At 41.4% G+C, this 13,238-nt stretch overlaps 1 protein-coding gene across 4 annotated transcripts in view; it reads right to left on the reverse strand.

Moving 5' to 3' along the window:
* Window positions 1-5: 5 nt before the first annotated feature.
* The window catches only part of Slc7a2 (solute carrier family 7 member 2), a 58,933-nt gene continuing 45,700 nt past the window's right edge, over window positions 6-13,238 (reverse strand). For 3 of the 4 annotated variants that reach the window (XM_048441728.3, XM_085680218.2, XM_085680217.2), the window contains exons 7-12: window positions 12,954-13,093; window positions 10,764-10,866; window positions 9,138-9,343; window positions 7,696-7,862; window positions 6,791-6,899; window positions 6-5,556 (exon numbers count right to left, since the gene is read on the reverse strand). In XM_048441728.3, coding sequence (XP_048297685.3) covers window positions 5,360-5,556; window positions 6,791-6,899; window positions 7,696-7,862; window positions 9,138-9,343; window positions 10,764-10,866; window positions 12,954-13,093 — 922 coding nt within the window. In that variant the 3' untranslated portion in view covers window positions 6-5,359. Of the gene's footprint in view, window positions 5,557-6,790; window positions 6,900-7,695; window positions 7,863-9,137; window positions 9,344-10,763; window positions 10,867-12,607; window positions 12,745-12,953; window positions 13,094-13,238 lie in introns of all 4 variants that reach the window. The other variant, XM_048441727.3, reaches the window with a different exon arrangement.

The following is a 13,238-nucleotide window of genomic DNA, read 5'->3' on the forward strand; positions in this document are numbered from 1 at the left end:
AATCATTATAAGTCATATTAAGGTTTATTTAAAAACACATGGTTACATTATAAAGCATAACATAACAGTTGAAGCAGCAATAGTCTTCATTATAAATTCTAAAAAAAGGAGTTCAACTCTGTATGTAAAAAGGAACACCAATTATCATTAAAAACATCAAGATTATTTCATGAACAAAACGTTTTTACATTTGCACAAGCACTTACAATAGGGTACTTGTAGGGTTTTGTAGACGCAGAAATTCTGGATTGCTTTAGGCCTCCCTGCATAACTGCTATTAAATATAACGATAACAAAATAAAACAATAAAACAATTTGACACTGCTAGTGGACATGAGAAACGTGGGGCTCATCAGCAAGGTGTGGGTACAGTAGGCCACCCTGCTGGCAGTGCAAAGTTTCTTACCAACAGGCTCTTGACCATGCATTTCTCACCTTGAGGCTGTGTGCCTGCAGGAAATACAGCAGGCCAGGCCCTACCATGCCAGTTCCACGACACAGCCACACCCCTCCATGAGTCACGGATATTCCTTGGTCCTTATTCCCCTTAACTGACCGATGAGCTATTTGGAACTGAAGTTAAGGATTCCACATGACCGAAATTCATTAGATGTTCTTTACTTCCTACTCTACCTCTCTATCTTAGACACCTCCAGAATGTAAGCACAGACACCCCCAAACAGCAGGCTGCCTGGCCGTGGCATCAGACTGGGCTCCTAGCTGGAAATCTCTACAGGGCCGTCAGGGGTCAGAAAGGCTGCTTACAGTCCAGAGATTGTGGCAGCGGCTTCAGGACTTGGGTAAGGACAGACAAGTACAGAACTCCTGGCCAGTAGTGTTAAAATAGGGTTATGCTATAGCAGAATACATTTGAAACCACTAAGAGGAAAACTGTGTAAATATAAACAATCATGAATACTACAAAAGCCAACACCTAAACCAGTAACACAACAGTAGTATCAGACCTCCAAAACCCACAAAGCTATTTTAAATTCTTTAAATAGAAGTATATAAGGAAAAAAAAAAACCACCTCAGCTAAACAGTGAAGTCTAGCGACCTTATCTTCACATCTAGAGCTAAGATGACCTGTGCTGGCATTATTTATTACATGAATTTCAGTACTTTTCCTTGATATATAAAGTAGAACATGTACAGAGAAGGCACTGTTTTGAAACTAGCAAAACAAAACAAAACAAAACAGAGAACGGCACCCCTGCTACCAACCCCTACACATTATGTGAATGTGAATCATCCATTCATAACGCTCGAAACCCAATCTTCTAAAGTGCCATGGAAACTGTATCTTAGGGACTATCATCTTCTAAAGTGCTGTGGAAACTGTATCTTAGGGACTATCTTCTTCTAAAGTGCCATGGAAACTGTATCTTAGAGACTATCACTTGAAGGGTATCTGGAGAAATCCCAAGTAGTGCTGCAAAGAAGCAAGGGCTGGGATTTTAGTGCAACTTCATCATCTGGGTGGCGATGTGGGGATATACGCTGATTTTCTCTCTTTACATAGCCACCATATGTGCGTGAGTGTACACAGGCATGTGTGTGTGCGCACACCCTGATATACTACATAAAGGGAGAAGGTAAGGTGCAGTTATTCCTTCTGTATCCTTAGTACTGTAGGGCAATCACTCTCCTTCACCTCTGCTAAATGGTCAAACAAACTTAGAAAAGGATCTAGCAACAATTCTGAATCACAGTGTTTTATTAGAAACCATTCGGGATGTGGGGAAAATTTGATTAAAATAAAAACCTTATAAAAATTAAAATTATCTAACCTTTTATTCTTTAAGAAGACGATTCAGATGCTGGTGTTCTTTTAAATCAGTTACAGCTAACTAAAATTAACCAACAGTAGTTTCAATGTTAATTTTACATATTAATGTTGATACATACATATATAAAATTTTGGTTAGTTTTCTTGACTTGTTTCACTAAGGAAACAAGATTACAATATTTTAGTTTATCTCGTAGGTTATAGTTAAGTTTTTCTCAGGAGTTTCCAAACCTGAGTTTTCATAACCACCCTTTTAAATAAATGATTGGTGTGGTTAATTCCCAGATTGTTCTCCTTTGTAAAGAGTATGAAGTTCAGGTGTTGCGAGGAGACAGTTTCACTGAAAATACCAACAGCACAGTTCTCAGGGTAAGAAAAAGGTAAAGTACTGACTGCTTTTGCTCACCATGATAAATAGAAGAAGGCATCCACATTTGACTTTCTGTATCATTTGCTCGCTAGTCAAATCTACACAAAATATTTGGGTGATCCTACAAAACAGAACAGGACGCTTTGTTCACAGTGTTATGAACTCAAGTTCAGGAGGACAGAGGGTTGGCAAAGAAGTGGTAGTACCGACATTTGCTGGCAACCACACACAGGGACGGGTGTGTCAGAAACAGTGCTATGGAAACAAATAAACAAGAATATCCCAAGGTCCCTACCCCTACTCCATTCAGATTCAAAAGCACCTGTCATAATATCCTAGAGTTTAGTGATTTCATATTAGAAACATGATAAATATGTCTTAAAGAATCTATCTATAGAAAACATACATATAAAATTGTATATTTTAAAATAGCTTAAAATCTAAAATATCTATCGATATAAAACATTAGTCTCTCTCCACATCAATTGGGTGTTTATCTATGTAACAATATCACATCCAAAGCTCATCATACACCTTACTTACACGCTGATAACTGAAAGCCCCCCCCCACACACAAACACAAACACACAGCACACAAATATATGCCAATGTGTTTATAAACACTGTACACATACAGACCTGCTTATCCATTTGAGTTTTCACAGAAATACACAGAGCATGGTCTCTGACAAAACATCTCTCACAGACACCCATGTTTCCAACGTGTTTTGGTGTGAACATCCTCAGTGGGCACAATACTTTTAGTTGCCTACCATGGTCCAGACATATCTGTTTTTATTACAGTAAAAAACTCAGAGATTCATGGATGACCTTGTTCACATTTTCTGTGTGAAGGGCACTGCTGTAAAAGCAATATTTTTTTAATTTAAAATTTTTGAGAATTTTTTATGTGAGTACATAGTTTTGATAATTTCTATCCTCCCTTTCCCTCTCCAATTTCCCCTACTCCCGATCAAATCCATGACCTCTTCTTTACTATTGTTACATATATACATGTGTGTGTGTATGTATGCAACCTGCTGAGTCCACTTAGTATTGCTTGTATGTTCAAGTGTGTAATGCTGACCACTTGGGACTACTTAACTGACCAGGGGCTCCTCCCTGATTCTCCCTCTCTGGGCAGCTATTGATAGCAAGAATCCCTGACCATGCCAGAGTCTTTCTCATGTTACTTTAGCCTTTGCTTCTTCTACATTTCTTCTGTGGTAAAGCAAGCAGGTGGAAAGAGTATCTGGGCTTCGGATTTTCTCACGTGCACCCTGGAAACTTTGGAATGTCAGCACTAAGCCCTGGGTCAGGGAGGCATCCCTAACAGCCAGGAGCCCAGAACCTGTGTCTGCTTAGCTGATAGTTAGTCACAACTAATGCCTACTTCCCCATGAAGGATGACAACTGCTTGGAAACAGTATCAGTAAAATCAATGTTCTCTTAGGAGGATTATGAAAAAGCAATAGATTTCCTTGTCTTTGGATTACACAAGGCAACTAGCATTCTTGGTAACACATGGTTGCCTGGGAGTGCCACTCCCATGTTAACTGTCTAGTCTCTAGATTTATATAATACACCATTTAACTATTTAGACAGAATTAACTCACAGGAATAAGAATGATTGGAGATTTATAATCCACTATCAGAGAACCCTATAAAGTAAAATGTAGCAATCAGAGAATCTTACATATCAAAATTTATTTAGTCATATACAAAGATCACTGTGCTTTTAATTTGATTTGGTTATTTAACTCAAAGTTTTAAATAACTGTGTTCTGAAAGTAACTGATGATTTATTGCATAATATCAGAGCTGTGTTAATAGGTTTCATGAGGCCAGATAACAGCAAATGAAGCAAAAAGTGATAAATGATGGGCTGGGGGCAGGAATCTCTAAACATTTCTAAAAGAAACATCAGCGGTATATTAGGTCTAAAATCCAAAAATTGGGTTCAAATTCCCTGTGAGATTGAGATTGGAGTAGCAATATGTTCCTGCATCCCTTTATCATCATCATCTTCTTCTTCTTCTTCTTCTTCTTCTTCTTCTTCTTCTTCTTCTTCTTCTTCTTCTTCTTCTTCTTCTTCTTCTTTCTCTCTCTCTCTCTCTCTCTCTCTCTCTCTCTCTCTCTCTCTCTCTTTTTTACGTTGCAAAGAAAGATAGAATTTGCTCTCACATCCATTTCCATCTAGGTCAGAGAAAATGTCAGAGCAAAAGACTGGTTGATGCAGCCACAGAAGCTAAGCTGTGATTGGGTATTAAGTAACAGAAAACAGCCTGAACCATTCCACCAAACATGGGACACAGGGGCTTATACTTCCCTCACTCACTTTTTAAAATAGAAAGCCCATCTGAGACTCTCTGTCTAAGTCTCTCTGGTCCTCCGACCATGGGATGGAACCGCATTCATTCTCTCACTTATAGGGTCCCGAGCAGGCCCTATTACTTCTCCTGAGTCCTTGATGGGGTTGGGGTTGGGGGAGCATGTCGCGTAGAGCAGGCAGAAGCATTCTATTTAAGGACCAAGGCTCCCAAAAGCAGGAGTGGTCATCTGGTGTCACAGACTCTCCTCTCCATCCTGTCATACTGAAGAAATGAACACTACCCCTGGTTGAAGTTTTAGCAAAGTGTCCTAGCAAATAGGAAGAAGACAATGTGTGATAACTCTAAAGGCACTGTAACACATAGAAAAGGCTCATTTCTTATCTCTTGCTCGCCCCTGATGACTGCTAAACATCATGACAGGTGGCTGCATTCTCAGTACGCCCAAGTTGACAGTCATAGACCCAATAAGAAAAGTCATCACTATTTCCCTAACCTCCCAGAACATATCAGAACACACCTCTATTCCGCAATACACCCTCTATCAGCATGTGCAGTATAGGCCACCCATCACGACGCTGGAAAAAAAGTCACACAGTAATAAAAGCCAAGAACATTTAACATTCACATTCCCAAACATACATGGACACACACGGACACATTACTTTGGGGATACTCATTGCCGAGGAGTGCGCTCAGGCAGTTTCCCCAGACACATAATTCACCATCTGAAGAGAGGCTGTCTGGAGGAGGAAATATAAGTTAGGTGAGCCATGTCTGCAGCAAACTCATGACATCCCAGCAGGATGGAGATGTCCAGCCATAGTTGACTCCTTATAAGCGATGTGTGGTAAGACCATGGGCCAATATCAGCATTCGCTTGTCTTCTCATGGAATATAAAAGGTAAACTGAGGCTTCTTTGGTGATGGTCGTTTGCTTGCATGGCGGATTTCTCTTCTGTTGCTGCGCTTATGTTGTCTGAATAAACATCGTCATCATCTTCTTCATCCCTGGGGTGACCCTCCAAGCTGTGTCTAATGCCGTAAGCGAAGTAAATCAGAAAGCCTTTGGGAAGAAGAAGCATATCAGTGTGTTAGGAAAACAATACAATAAATCTCCCCCTCTTTCTGTGCAACTGTGGAAAACCAGAATGTGTGCATATATAGTACAGAAGTGCAACCTGCTCAGTCTGCTTTTGTTATGTATGTGGATATGGCTTCAGGACTGGCCACTCTGCATTGGACACACAGTAAGGGGTCTCATCCCTGGAAGAGGCTAATTCTTCCATTAGCTGTTGTCAGTTGTTGCCTGTAATTCCAGGGGCCATCAACTTAAGAGTATGTGTGTTGGGGGGGGGACATAAGAGGGGTTAAAAGGAGGTACTTTGGTGGGGCTGGAGGGAGGGAATGGTGGACGGAAAGTAATATAATTATATTTCAATTTAAAATATATTTAAGTAAAAGCAAACCATCTTTAAAATGGAATTAAGACATTGCATAGATTGCCTATCTAGATAGAAAGCACCTCTGAGTTTGTAATCCCCCAACCCTACAGAATATATTTTTCTCTCAACAAGTATTTTTAGACAGCAGTTATATGGAAATTTTCCACTTACGTTCTCAAATCTCAACAGAATAACTTTAAGCAGAATGATGGGTGAGGCTCACAGTACACACTGAACCCCAGCAGTGGGTTATCAGAGTCATGGTTGGGTAGTCTGGAAAGCTTGCCTGTGCTCACAATGGACACACTTCTACCTGTTACTGTCAAACGGGAGGCCTAAGGCCTGAACACCAAATGACTGTCACTAACCGTGCTAACTGTGGGGGTAAAGAAGGCAATGCTTTAATGCCCTTAGAAGATAATCACTTATAAATATGTATTTTCTCTTGCTAAGTTCTAGTTTAAACAACTGGGTAAGGGTTTGTTATGACAAATATTTGAGGGCTTTATTTCCTCATTCATAAGTTGTAGAAAACAGAATCTATGTGAACTCCAGGGTCAGTGGGAGATGAGTGAAAACTAGCATCTGAAGGGCTGGGCACGTGGCTCAGTGACAGAGGCCTGGGATAGCATGTCTGAGGCCTGGGTTGAGTCCTCAGCACATCAGAAAAGAAAACGAAAGGGAAGAAAAATAAAGAAAAGGTATAGATTTGGAAACACTGGGAAAGTAAACGTTGAGAGGAAGTCATAATGAAAGAAATGAACAGAACGTTTAGTTGGAGGAAGGGAGAGAGCGCATTCCTGTAACCACGGCCGACAAGGCAAGGCGAACCAAAGTCCAAATAACATGACTTACCAAGCACCATCCAGATGCTGAATCTGACCCACGTGTCCGCACTCAACTGGACCATCAAGTAAATGTTGACCAGGATGCTGGAGGCTGGCAGAAAGGGTAAGAACGGGACCTACGGGAAGAAACATCCTTTGAGCCTAGCGTTACTGGGGAAGCATATTCTCCAAGTGGTTCTAAGGCAGTGTAGATATCTGACATGTAGCCCTACTGTGTCACCAAGCTCACAGTCTCAAAAAAGGACCTGAATAAATACCATCCCTATAGACACTAGGGAAAGGGGAATCATCATTCACATTGCTTGCAGAAATGGAAAGAAACACAGTGATACCTGCAGATTCTCATCAAGCCACTGTAAGGCTTAGCATCAGTGTGGCTCATTTAGCCATCAACAGGGGATGCTTCTGGATCTCTGGGTATGGGTAGCATCCTAGGAGACCCCTCCAGGAAACTCTGTTCACACCCAAGCCTACCCCTAGTTCCGGGGGCGCAGGGTAATTTAACAAGCAGATGAAGGTTGGTGGGGAATGAATCCTCACAAGAGGGCTTCAAACTTCTGAAAATAAAATCCTCAAATTATCGTCCTTCCTTCATTTCTTTTCATCCTCATTTTATTTTTAGTGATTGGGATTAAACCCAGAATCTCATCAATTATTTTTCTGATACTATAGACTACTCGACACAAAATTTGTTCACTGTATGAATGTACGTATGGATGTATGCATGCATGCTTACTCAAGGTTTTGAGAAGGGCAGTAAGACAGCTCATGTACTATGACTAAAAGAATTCATTAAAGAATTTTGACAGTCTGTTCATTGTTTGCTTTTGTTCAGAAAGATTAAATAAACACAGAACACATACAGAGGAAGTGTATTTAGGAACTAGGATTTCTAATGATTATTTCACTTACCATAAAGGCTACTTTTTGTTGATTCTGTGGCTGCCTCCAGATGGTCAGAATGACGGCTGTGCAGAGGACAAGAAACAAGGCGAGAAGAGCCAGGCTCCAGGCTTCCAGTCTTGCAATAGCCTGGACTCCGTACGTGGTCAGAACACTCAGGCCCAAGATGAGAAAGGCTGTGGTGGTCAGTACACAAGGCAGAGTCAGCACACATCCTTTTCTCACGTCTCTCAGTCCTAGGGGTCTAGCCTGGTGCAACACCAAGTTCTTTATAATCTACTTTGCCACACAGACCCCTCGCTTCTTTACTATTGTGAGAAAGAGACAGTCCACTTCACCCATCTAAGAATCATGTTCTCACGTCTGTCTTTTCAGAAGTCAACTTCCTCACTTGGCACTAACACCCTGCTTTGTCCGCCATGTGATCAGGGCTCCGACTTTCCTAGTCTTAGACTACACGGATAGGATCATTTTCGGTGGTGTGTGGTTTCCATTTTTTTTTTCAAATGAAGTGTGACAGCTTTGACTATATTAAGCTAGTATAAAGATTATTTGTTAATACAAATAAATAATATCCCATGATCTGAATCTTTCTTCCACATTCCAGGCAATGATGTCAGGCTTCTTCTGATCATCACATATGCAATAAAAGCCCCTCCTAGCTGCTCTCAGAGAAGCCTGTTTTTCTCTAGTTTGTGATGATCTTATTATACAGAGCAAGGGCAGTCTGTCTCACCACCCCAAGTACTCAGAACACAGATAATGCCTTGGCACACAGATAATGCCCAGTAGACGTCACTAAACATATAGAAGGTTAAGTTACCAGAGGAGCAAACAAAACGCTCCTATATTGCCTCCCAATACCATTGGGGTCCAGTTTTGTTACTTGGCCTGATTCTTTAACACAGGGAGTACCCTGAGTTAACAGAGTGTGCCAGTTTCTAATTCTGCCACTCTTCCTGTAGAAACTCCTTGTTTCTGTATGCACATGTGTGATTATGGGAAACGTGTGTCAAAGCATGCACATGGAAGTCAAGAGATAGCCTTGGGTGCTGGTGGCCGCCTTCCACTGTGTCTGAGGCAGCCTCTCTTCTTTGTCACAGTGTGCAGCACTGGGGGACTCTCTAACTCCCACCTTGCCGCAGCCACACCAGCATTACAAGCACATAATTCCCCGCCCAGCTTCACACAGGTTTTGGAAATCTTAACTCGGAGCCTCACATTTGTGCAGCATGTGCTTTATCCTCGGAGCCATCTCTCCAGCTCATAAATCTTCCTATAGGTTATAACTCGGCCATAACTACCAGCACCTCTGTAGGTCAAATTTCATGTCTCAAATTGGCTGCTCACATATCCCGGGCAATGTGAGGCCTTGTCTTTTGCCTTCCACAAAGACTGGTTCTACACACCCGAATTTGTTGGATCTTCGAACATGCTCAGCGAGGACTTACCCAGGAATCCCACCAGAAAGCTCACAAGGGAAGCGGACTGTCGTGTAGGCAGAGCAGAGGGACTGAAGAGGGCTCGGAGGCTGAAACCTTGTCCTTGCAACATGGTGACCTGGGACTCGCTTTTCGAGGTTGCATTGGTACATGACTCCAGAATTTCCTTCTCAGGGGTGTATTTTGGCTGCTCGTAACACAAGCCAGGTTGGTACCTATCCCCAAATAAATATCAGTGTCTTTACTCTCATCAGCCCAAAATGAAATTATCACCGTCAACTCCTTGGTGAGACACTTTACAAAGTCGCAGTGGGTACAGCCAGGTGACAAGCCTCATGACTGACTCCAACTCACAGTGTGCTGAGCCAGGCTACAAACCTCCTCCATCAAATCCCCACAGGGACTCTGAACTTCCTCGCATTGCTATTTAGCCAGAAAGTTGTATAGCAGATGCCCAAAAGTAAAGTTAGAATTAAAGGTGAAGCAATGGCGGCAACAAGATGGTATCTGCAGCCCTCTTGCCCAGTGGCATTGGGATTCGTAAAAAGAGTCCCAAAACGGTCACCAGCTATGGAGGACAGCATCTCTCTGGCCAGGGACTCACAGGATGCCACCAGAGTCTGTCTCTCTGCCCATGTTTCCTTATTCCCAGCCTGATTCCTCTGGCTTCACCCAGAGATGCTCACTTAGCTACTCGGCCACCTTACTACCCCATGGGCACCATTGTCCTGTTACCTGTTCTTCTACAGCTCATCCGTGTATCGCTTGCTTCACTTCCTAGTACCTGAGGCCCTTGCTTCTTTCAGAAACACCCCCCCATGGAAAGAAATGCGTTCACTAGGGAAAACGCACAAAGGAATTCAGAAGGGCGCAGCAATGACCAATCGCGCCATTAATTGAGTCCCCATTAGCATTTTGGTACAAACTCACCTTGGAATATATGCATACATAAACGTTTACTATTTCTTAATGTAAATTTATAATGCCACTTTTAAAAATTCAAATTTGATGGCTTTGTATCTTCAAAGCGGAATAGTTATCGATACACCGAGATATCAGCTTTTACTGTAGAAGAAGCCACTGCAAATGCATCTTCCCTTACACCACTATTCTCAGCCATGTTTTCTCCACACTTCTCAATCCACCTTTTCCTTGAGCATCATGTACATCTATTTGTTGGTGAATCCTTGATAAGGTCTTTAGGGAACACCTTAACACTAAATCATTAATGCTAAAAGTACCAATACCTACGCACATATTTGGTAGATACATTTATTGACTTGGAATAACATTCAGGATATATCGACAATATAACAAAGGCAATATCATGTAGTAGTCAAGAATAGGGGCCTATTTGTCAGTCTGCTGGTATGTATGATTCCAAAAAATACAACATGTTTATGTATCTCCACACATTTTAATAAACAGCCTTGGAGACTGGGACAAGCTATCGGTAAGGGTCAAACTGTCCTTGACGTTTTGCTAGAAGTCAAGTCTGCTTCCCATACTCCGTCTTACTGCTTTAATGGCCGTGGCCTCCCACTTTGATGACACTGCTGGCTCTCTGCAGTCTCTGCTGTCTCCACGCCCTGTTTACCACCCGCCACACGCCCTTCAGAACCAACAGAGACTCACCTAAGGATGAGCACACAGGCTGCAACGAGAGAGTAGGCCATCAGGGTGCCGATGGACATCATATCCACAAGAGCCTTCAGGTCAAAGAGGAAAGCCATCACAGCTATCGGGAAACAGAAGGGAAAGGTAAAACCAAAGCCCTCTGAGGACATTTCTTACAGTTGCTCACTCACTCAGGGACAGCTGACTGATACGCTTCTGTTTTGGTAGCAATGACAGATCAATATCACAACGTCATAAGATAGTCTCTGGGCCATATCAACTGCCAACGCTAAGACTGCAAAGCCCCCAGCTCCTTAGGAAACATTAAATACATCTGCTATGATTATTTAAAACATACTTGGCTTGACCAAGTGTGAAAATATTATATGACAGAATACTGGTTTTTGAGGTCTTGGAAAGTAAACAAACACTGCTTAGGAAATACCAGTTTTCTGTGGTACAAGTTATATAATCACTTTAAATTCCATTTGTATCAAGTTATATACAACTCAAAATATTTTAAATAGTCTTTACAAAATAATATTTATTTCTCAGTGAAATAATATTTTGGATGTAGAGTAAACTTTAATCAAATTAAAACCACACATTCTGGAAGACTGATTAGCTATGAAAAATCAACTTATAATCCTGTACACAAAATCTCAACAATGTTAAAAAGTAAAAATACCTTATATTAGCTGAATTTACCACATAATACTCCCTGTCTTCGTAAATAGCTAACACCACATTCAAATCGCATGGTGTCCTAGACCTCTTTTTTAAGTTTTACAGTCTATGAACTCACTTTACCTTCCGTCAGTCATCCTAGGAGGCAGAGGAAATTACTTCCTTTTTAGTTACATAAAATGGACAGTATTTAACTTTTTATTTATTTTCTTATTTTTACCAAATCCGGCAACTTCCCCTGGTCTTCCTTGATAGAATTATTCCTGTTTCACAGACAAGCTGATTTAAGGTTACAATGGGCAGTTACGGGCAGAGCTTTCCTGTGTTTACAACCCTACGACATTTCATCTCCTCTCTGGATATGCACCCCATGCCTCACTCTGCAGACACTTCATTACTGGTATAATTATATAACAGATTATTAAACTTTTAGCACATTTTAATGACTACAAATAGCCAAATGTTACTAAGACCGTTAGCTCAGGCTATGCTACCCCTGGAACCTTCTGCATGCTCTAAGAATCTGGCCAGAGGTAGTTAATATGAACATCATAGCATATCAAAATGTAGGCAATCTGGATTCTAGGAGTCCAAACATACATGTCCAAACTATTGAACGACAGCTAGGTTCCTAATGGGGACTGAGAGGGTGCAGGTCTAACCCTGCTGGGCAACCCACTTCACTCTGGGCAGAGAGGACAACCAACTTCGGATTACCTTTGCCCTTTCTTTTCTTACACTGGACTAAGAATTGGTAAAGTTTAGCTTTTCAACAGTCCTGCAATCATTTTTTTAAAATCAGTATTTCCAATCTTAAGCAATGATTTAATTTAGAAATTTTTCTGTGCCCAAATTATAACTTTATGTGCTTATTCATCAGTTAGAAGAGTGATATCTAATACACAGTAGAGAGTCATTAACTCTTCACACATGTGTTAGATGCCCCAATGGTTAAAGTAGGAAAAACACAGAATCCCCAGTGATTAGTTATGAATGAATTTCAGTGTTTCACCATCACCGTAATTGTCAGATGTTAATCCCGATACTCACACAGTAATTTATCCATGATTGTGTTCTTAACTTACATGCACAGCATGCAGACCCTTTTTAAGTCCACGCATGCGCACAGCACGTTTTAGGCCAATGATGGAGAACCCTGTGTTTGTAAAGCTTACCAGAGATGACCCCCGCTGTCATTGTGGCAGCAATGGGTGACTGCCTCTTACTCACTCGCGCAAGAAATCTAAACAGTAAGCCATCCCGGGCCATGGCAAACAGAATGCGGGGTAAGGGGAACATAGAACCCAGAAGACTAGAATAGAAAAATTCATAATCCAGTGTGAGTTGAGTATTATTCTACAAGGGTACATACAGGTACACAAAGAAATCAAAATAGAAAAGTCACAAAGTCATTGAACTTTATGCTAATCCGAAATAGAAAACCACCTAACTGTCCACATTCTCCAGAGTTCTTGACGAAAATGATCCCCCTTTCCTTAGTAAAAGTCAACACTCTCTCACCTGCTACTGCACCCGATGACAGAGTGGCAATTATTGGTGTCTTCGTTTTGGAATTGATTTGAGCTAGACATTTGAAAAGCAACCCATCCTCCGCCATAGCATAGATTACACGAGGCATTGGGAAAATGGATCCAAGAAGACTGAGTAAAAAGCAAAGACATGCAGTATGGCAAACACAGTCATGCACGATCACACATGATCACACCCACAACAGAAACACCGTGATTGGATTACACTTGTCAAGACAGCTGTGGTCGAGGACCCACGTAGTCTTACAGTGTGCTG

This window comes from Myodes glareolus, chromosome 23, assembly GCF_982192425.1.
Source record: "Myodes glareolus chromosome 23, mMyoGla1.1, whole genome shotgun sequence".
Classification (NCBI taxonomy): domain Eukaryota; kingdom Metazoa; phylum Chordata; class Mammalia; order Rodentia; family Cricetidae; genus Myodes; species Myodes glareolus.